Below are 8,544 nucleotides of genomic sequence, written 5' to 3' on the forward strand. Positions count from 1 at the left end.
CATTTCCTCACTGAGAATAATGTCCTGAGCAAATCCCAAATTGGTTTCTACCAAATTATCGCACAACAGACCATATTTTTACCCTCAGCACCCTGATTGACAACCAAATAAACAAAAATAAAGGCACATTATTCTCCTGTTTTGTTGATTTCAAAAAGGCATTTGATTCTATTTGGTACGAGGGTCTGTTGTGAAAGCTTTTGGAAAGTGGGGTTGGAAGAAAAACACATGACATCATAAACTCAATGTACACAAACAACAAGTGCGCCATTAAGATTGGCAAAAAACACACAGTCTTCTTCCCCTAGAGCCGGGGGGGTTAGACAGGGATGCAGTTTGAGCCCAACCCTCTTCAACATCTACATTAATGAATTGGCAAAGTCACTAGAGCAGTCTGTAGCACCTGGCATCACTGTAGTAGACACAGAAATCAAAGCCAGATGACGCAGATGACCTGGTGTTGCGGTCTCCCACTAAAGAAGGATTACAGCAACACCTTGATCTTCTGCACAACTTCTCCCAAACCTGGGCCTTAACAGTGAATCTGGACCCAGCCTCCACCACCACAAATACAAATTCTTCTTAGATAAGACGGCATTAGAACAGACAAAAAACTACACCTACCTCGGCCTAAACATCAGCACCACAGGTAAATCCAACAAAGCTGTGAACGACCTGAGAGACAAGGTGAGACGGGCTTTTCACGCCATCAAAACAGCAAATTAGACATCCCAATTCAAATCTGGCTCAAAATATTGGACAGCGTAATAGAACCCATTTCTCTTTACGGTTGCGAGGTCTGGGGACCACCTGCCAACCAAGATTTTACGAAATGGGATAAACACCAAATTGAGACTCTGAATGCAGAATTCTGCAAATCCATCCTCCGTGTCCACCAGAACAGAACAATTCATGCAGAGCAGAATTAGGACGATACCCACTAATCATCACAATTCAAAAGAGAGCAATTCAATTTTATGATCACCTTAAAGAAAGTGACCACAATACGCTCCATAAAAAGGCCTGACCCAGAGAGAGACTGTAGAGAGATGCCCCCTCAGCCAACTGGTTCTGGGACTCCGCCCACAAGCACAGAAATCCCATCAGACTAAACCAAATTATAAGAAAACAAAAATAAAACTATCTGACACACTGGAAAGAATCAACCAAACACCAGAGCACTGTGACCGATCCAAAGCTCAGGAAATCCTTGACTCAGACTCAGTGAGCAGAAAGGCTCCCCAGAGCATCCACTGCACACAACACCAGGTGGAGACCGAGCTGCACTTCCTTACCATCTGCCAACGGTACCAAGACATCAGAGACGCGTACTTCCCACAAATCACAAACATCCACCAACAATTTGAGACTTTAAACAACAACAGAAAGCTTCCATACCTGCTGGGGGAAGAACAGCAATGTGCAAACATAGCAGCCAGATTTATAACTTAAATCTATTCTAACATCACCCTGAGGGTTCACACATGGTTCGGTTTAGGAGTGTGTGTGTGTGTGTGTGTGTGTGTGTGTGTGTGTGTGTGTGTGTGTGTGTGTGCGTGTCATTTCCTATTCTGAGTGTCAGACAGGAAGCCAGTGGGCTGAACAGGAAGTCACTGATTGGATTCCAAAAGAAGAAAACAAGTAAACACGAGAAAATAAAAGAATTCTTAATACAATGAACAGCAGCGATGCTTATTGAACGCAGCATCATCGGATCAATGGACTCAAAATAAACATAATATTCTGCTTTAATTCTTTGTTTTACATGTTTTGGCAATAAATTCCTTTCATTGGAGAACAACACTGCTCACTCCACCTTGGTAGAAGTTAAATAACACTACAGACTCCTTCAGATATCTTCAGATTAGGGCCCAAATAAAACCAGCAGCAGAATTTAACGTAGACCTGATTAATATCCTGATAGACACATAAATCTAATCCCAACAGAAGACTGACGGCTAGAACCTGATCCTGTTAGCAGTCATACGATGAACCCGAACCCAGAACCTGATCCTGTTAGCAGTCATACGATGAACCCGAACCCAGAACCTGATCCTGTTAGCAGTCATACGATGAACCCGAACCCAGAACCTGATCCTGTTAGCAGTCATACGATGAACCCGAACCCAGAACCTGATCCTGTTTGGCTGAATATCTGTAGAACCAGCTTTGGACACTGCTGGAGGGAGAAATACTCAGACCACTTCTTCTTCTTTGCTGTTATCCGTCTGGTTGGAAGCAGAATAGTGTTTCGATATATCTCACTGGGTTAGGGTTACTGGGTTAGGGTTACTGGGTTAGGGTTACTGGGTTACTGGATTAGGGTTACTGGGTTAGGGTTACTGGGTTAGGGTTACTGGGTTACTGGGTTACTGGGTTAGGGTTACTGGGTTACTGGGTTACTGGGTTAGGGTTACTGGGTTACTGGATTAGGGTTACTGGGTTGGGGCTACTGGGTAGGGGCTACTGGGTTAGGGCTACTGGGTTAGGGTTGCTGGGTTGGGGCTACTGGGTTAGGGTTGCTGGGTTAGGGTTACTGGGTTAGGGCTACTGGGTTACTGGGTTAGGGCTACGGGGTTACTGGGTTACTGGATTAGGGCTACTGGGTTACTGGGTTAGGGCTACGGGGTTAGTGGGTTAGGGCTACTGGGTTAGGGTTACTGGGTTGGGGCTACTGGGTTAGGGTTGCTGGGTTAGGGCTACGGGGTTACTGGGTTAGGGCTACTGGGTTAGGGTTGCTGGGTTAGGGTTACTGGGTTACTGGGTTAGGGCTACGGGGTTACTGGGTTAGGGCTACTGGGTTGCTGGGTTAGGGCTACGGGGTTACTGGGTTAGGGCTACTGGGTTAGGGTTACTGGGTTAAGGCTACTGGGTTAGGGTTGCTGGGTTAGGGTTGCTGGCTTAGGGTTACTGGGTTAGGGTTACTGGGTTAGGGCTACGGGGTTACTGGGTTAGGGCTACTGGGTTAGGGTTGCTGGGTTAGGGTTACTGGGTTAGGGCTACTGGGTTACTGGGTTAGGGCTACGGGGTTACTGGGTTAGGGCTACTGGGTTGCTGGGTTAGGGCTACTGGGTTAGGGTTACTGGGTTAAGGCTACTGGGTTAGGGTTGCTGGGTTAGGGTTACTGGGTTAGGGTTACTGGGTTAGGGTTGCTGGGTTAGGGCTACTGGGTTAGGGTTGCTGGGCTAGGGCTACTGGGTTAGGGTTACTGGGTTAGGGCTACTGGGTTAGGGTTGCTGGGTTAGGGCTACTGGGTTAGGGTTGCTGGGTTAGGGTTACTGGGTTAGGGCTACTGGGTTAGGGTTACTGGGTTAGGGCTACTGGGTTAGGGTTGCTGGGTTAGGGTTGCTGGGTTAGGGTTGCTGGGTTACTGGGTTAGGGCTACTGGGTTAGGGTTTCTGGGTTAGGGCTGCTGGGTCAGGGTTGCTGGGTTACTGGGTTAGGGTTACTGGGTTAGGGCTACAGGGTTACTGGGTTAGGGCTACTGGGTTAGGGTTGCTGGGTTAGGGTTACTGGGTTAGGGTTGCTGGGTTAGGGTTACTGGGTTAGGGCTACGGGGTTACTGGGTTAGGGCTACTGGGTTACTGGGTTAGGGCTACTGGGTTAGGGTTACTGGGTTAGGGCTACTGGGTTAGGGTTACTGGGTTAGGGCTACGGGGTTACTGGGTTAGGGCTACGGGGTTACTGGGTTAGGGCTACGGGGTTACTGGGTTAGGGTTGCTGGGTTAGGGTTGCTGGGTTAGGGCTACTGGGTTAGGGTTGCTGGGTTAGGGTTACTGGGTTAGGGCTACTGGAGGAAATGGATGAATTATTTTGATGCATCTTCAACACAACAACATATGATCGGGCGCGCAGGTGGTCGAGTGGTTTAGAGCGCATGCCATGTACGCAGCGGACCCCGGCTCGATTCCCGGCCGGCGGACCTTTCTGCATGTCACACCCCCCTCTCTCTCCCGTAATTTCCTGTCTCTCTACTTTCAAATAAAGGCGTCTATGCCAGAGAAAATCTTTAAAAAAAAAAAAAAAAAAAAAAAAAAAAAAAACAACATATGATCATAAAGATGTGAGAATGTCTGCAGATGGGGGGGGGGGGGGTGAGGGAGGATGTGTTTCTGAGTGCTGAGACACAAACTGGTCTACCATGAATCGTATATTTAAAAAGACAGAAGAAGAAACTTAAAACTTAAATGTCTCTAGCGATGTACCGATGATAGAAATGTGATCCATGGAGCTACTTTGCTGCTGTTCTTGGACTAATCTGTTGTGTTTTAGTGTGTTTGTGCTTTATAATAAAATATATATTATATATTAAAAACATTTAAATAAAAATGAAGTATTAAAAAAATATTTAATCTGAACAATAATGAAGCACAACAAAATCTTTCATAGCAAAAATAATTTTATTAGATTAAAGCACACCTGAGTCTGATGATGTAACACCTGAGTCTGGTGATGTCACACCTGAGTCTGGTGATGTCACACCTGAGTCTGATGATGTCACACCTGAGTCTGATGATGTCACACCTGAGGCTCAGCTGTGATTGGACGGCGTACTTACAAACCTGCTGATTATTGATCAGTTTATAATCAGTTTATAATCAGTTTAAAGCGACATCATGATTATTTTTCTGTCTCTTGATAATTGATTCATAATTTCAGTGAAATTTGTTTTTAAAGGAACAGTTCCAGATTAAGTTAAACCTGCGGTTTCCTGTCACATGATTCTCACATTTTCATTCATTTGTTTACTTTAAATAAAAAATCCTGAACTTTACTGAACGGAGGTGTTTCAGATGTTTCATTTAAAGGACCAGTTCACAGTTCACAGTTAGGGTCAGGGTTACCCTGTATGAACAGCAGGAAGCTCTCAGACTGCTGAAGCTTCATATAAGCATCACATGTTTAAGCATCTTTAACTTTTATTAAGCAACAACATGGACAAACATTCTTTAATAGAGAACATGAGCTAGCATAAGTAGCCAGCGAGCTAATAAAATGTAACTCTTCAGTTTTTACTTAAATAATGTGACGAGATTAATGATCCAGTGTCTTAATGTTTCTCACAGCTTAAAAAACAACATGGAGCAGCTGATCAAAGTCTCACTGTGAAAGGCAGGTCCGGTTCATTCCGGCTCAGCTAAGTCCGGTTCAGTCCGGTTCAGTCCGGCTCACCTCAGTCCGGTTCAGTCCGGCTCAGCTCAGTCCGGACTCTCAGACGTTGGGACGGATGTCGGCGTAGTTCTTGACGACTCCAGAGAAGCGGACGATGCGGACTTCCGGGTTTCTGGGTTTGAAGTCCTGCCACAGATACTCAGGTGACAGAATCTTACTGGGCTTGTTGATCCACATGTACCTGAACACACCAGAACAGGAAGTCATCAGAAACACAACCAGGGCTTACACCCGCCCAGGTGACCCCGCTCACCCGTCCCAGTGACCCCGCCCACCCGTCCAGATGACCCCGCCCACTTGCCCAGGTGACCCCGCCCATCCACCCCGGTGCCCCTGCCCACCCGTCCCGGTGATCCACCCACCCGTCCCAGTGACCCCGCCCCCCCCGCCCAGGTGACCCTGCCCACCTGTTCAGGTGACTCTCCTCCTGCCAGGCGGCCTCGATACCTTCCTTGGCGTCAGCCTTGAAGTTTAGGTCGCAGGTTTTGGCGAGCAGGCTCACTTCCTGCAGGAGGCCCCCGAACGCCCCCCCCGCAGTAGTAGAAATCTCCCTCCCCGTCGGCCACGTAGGCTCTGGACTCTGGTCTGCGCTCGTAGGGGAACCGGCCGCGGTCATCTCTGTAGTAACCTGCAAACACACAGGTAGGAAACACATGAGCCTGAGCTCACCTGCACAGGTAGCTGTGCGTCTACACACCTGGATCACTGCAACCAGCCCCCCCCATACACACCTGGATGGATCACTGCCACCAGCCCCCCCCCATACACACCTGGATCACTGCAACCAGCCCCCCCCATACACACCTGGATGGATCACTGCCACCAGCCCCCCCCCATACACACCTGGATGGATCACTGCCACCAGCCCCCCCATACACACCTGGATCACTGCCACCAGCCCCCCCATACACACCTGGATGGATCACTGCCACCAGCCCCCCCAGAGACTCGCTGCCCCAGCGGCCGTGAAACTCGGAGTCAACGTCCAGACAGAAGATGTAATCAACGCTGTCATGAACCTCCTCAATCAGGTTCTGGATCAGCTCCATCCTGCGAGCCGAGATCTCCTGCCAACGATTAGAGCTGGGCACCGAACGCACCACGACCTGCAGGAGGAAGAGGAGGAGGAAGAGGAGGAGGAGGAAGAAGAGGAGGAAGAGCAGGAAGAGGAAGAAGAGGAGGAAGAGCAGGAAGAGGAAGAAGAAGAGGAGGAAGAGCAGGAAGAGGAAGAAGAGGAGGAAGAGCAGGAAGAGGAAGAAGAGGAGGAAGAAGAGGAAGAAGAGGAGGAAGAGCAGGAAGAGGAAGAAGAGGAGGAGGAAGAAGAGCAGGAAGAGGAAGAAGAGGAGGAGGAAGAGTACATTTATGGCTCTCTGCATTAAACTCTAACACTGCTGAAGGAGCAGCTCAGTTAAACTTCAAATGAAAGTGACAACAGGTGCAATGGAGAGGCACACCCCCCCCCCCCCCCCCCCGTCCAAGTTTTATTAGCTGCAGTTCCGCGCCGCTGACGGACCCGGTGGAACCTGCTCCTCAATCAGCCAATCACACGGCAGCATGTAGACGAGCTGCTGAAGTTCAAACTGAACATCAGAACGAGGAAGAAAGTTGATCTACAACCATCTCAGGGTTTACAGAGGAGGCTCCCAAAAACAGGACTGAAGATCACCAGAACTGGACTGTAGAAGACTGGAGAACCGTCGGCGGGTCTGATGTGTCTCTGCTTCCACATTCAGACGGTCAGTTCAGAACATGGAAGCATGGATCCATCCTGCCTGGTATCAGCGAGTCAGGCTGCTGCTGGGGGGGTCATGGTGTGTGTGGGGGGGGGGTTCCTGGCACACTTTGGACCCCTTAGTACCACCTGAGCATGGTTTAAACACCACAGCCCACCTGATAACTGCTGCTGACCATGTCCGTCCCTTTAGGACCACAGTGGACCATCAGAGCAACTGTTACTATGGACTCAAACCTCTGAGGAGGGTTTCAGCACCTTGCTGAATCCACCCAGAATTAAAGAAGAGGGTCAAACCCAGTACAAGCAAGGTGTACCTGACACAGTGTGTGTGTGTGTGTGTGTGTGTGTGTGTGTTGCTGTTATCAGTATTGATCGTTTGATGATTGATCACCTTCCTGCCACCAGCCATCTGGACTCGTGGAACATCTTTCGGATGGTCGGTGAACACGTAGATGTTCACTCTGAAACCAACGAAGAAGTACGGTTCCGCCGTCTCCAGAAACTTCTTCAGGAACCTGATGTACCTGTCCAAAAGGTCAGAGGTCAAACACATCAATAAAGGCTGAATGATTGATTGATTGATTGATTGATTGGTCAGACTTACTTTCCGACAGCGAACACGGTGGCAGCGACGGTGATGTTCTTTGATTGGTAGATGCTGTCCAACAGAACCGGGTTAAAGGTTCCGTCCCAAACCACCGGAGCCAACCAGGGCGTCAGCGTCACCACGTCAGTACGGCTGCAAACAGCGAACGTTACTCTGAACTCGGGTTGGACTGTATGTTGAGTTTTATATATCGATATATTTTCAGATGCGATATCAGACGAGATGTTATGACCCAAAGCACCCAAAGCACCCAAAGCACCCAAAGGACCCAAAGGACCCAAAGCACCCAAAGGATCCGAAGCACCCAAAGGATCCAAAGGACCCAAAGGATCCAAAGCCCCCAAAGGACCCAAAGGATCCAAAGGACCCAAAGGATCGAAAGGATCGAAAGGATCGAAAGGACCCAAAGGACCCAAAGCACCCAAAGGATCCGAAGCACCCAAAGGATCCAAAGGACCCAAAGGATCCAAAGCACCCAAAGGATCCGAAGCACCCAAAGGATCCAAAGGACCCAAAGGATCCAAAGCCCCCAAAGGACCCAAAGGATCCAAAGGACCCAAAGGACCCAAAGCACCCAAAGGATCCGAAGCACCCAAAGGATCCAAAGGACCCAAAGGATCCAAAGCACCCAAAGGATCCGAAGCACCCAAAGGATCCAAAGGACCCAAAGGATCCAAAGCCCCCAAAGGACCCAAAGCGCCCAAAGCACCCAAAGGATCCGAAGCACCCAAAGGATCCAAAGCACCCAAAGGACCCAAAGCACCCAAAGGACCCAAAGGATCCGAAGCACCCAAAGGATCCAAAGGACCCAAAGCACCCAAAGGATGGCGGGTATTCATTACGTTTTGGGGAAACTAGGATTAATTTATGGATAAAATATTGAGACACATCCTGAACGTAACTCACCCGTTCACGATGCTCGGCTGCTTGTACTTCAGGCTGAAACACAGACAGACAGGTGGTTAGTGTTAGCGTGACCAGTATCACCAGTATCACCAGTATGACCAGTGTGACCAGTATGACCAGTGTG

At 48.9% G+C, this 8,544-nt stretch overlaps 1 protein-coding gene across 1 annotated transcript in view; it reads right to left on the minus strand.

Annotated features, from left to right (window-relative positions):
* Window positions 1–4,381: 4,381 nt before the first annotated feature.
* LOC133999744 (globoside alpha-1,3-N-acetylgalactosaminyltransferase 1-like) overlaps window positions 4,382–8,544 on the minus strand; it is a 13,529-nt gene continuing 9,366 nt past the window's right edge. Inside the window, 7 exon segments of the mRNA XM_062439037.1 lie at window positions 4,382–5,353; window positions 5,580–5,704; window positions 5,706–5,800; window positions 6,086–6,278; window positions 7,299–7,431; window positions 7,512–7,646; window positions 8,421–8,453. Of these exon segments, the coding sequence (XP_062295021.1) occupies window positions 5,212–5,353; window positions 5,580–5,704; window positions 5,706–5,800; window positions 6,086–6,278; window positions 7,299–7,431; window positions 7,512–7,646; window positions 8,421–8,453 (856 nt within the window). The 3' untranslated portion in view covers window positions 4,382–5,211.

Source organism: Scomber scombrus, chromosome 18 (genome assembly GCF_963691925.1).
Source record: "Scomber scombrus chromosome 18, fScoSco1.1, whole genome shotgun sequence".
NCBI lineage: Eukaryota > Metazoa > Chordata > Actinopteri > Scombriformes > Scombridae > Scomber > Scomber scombrus.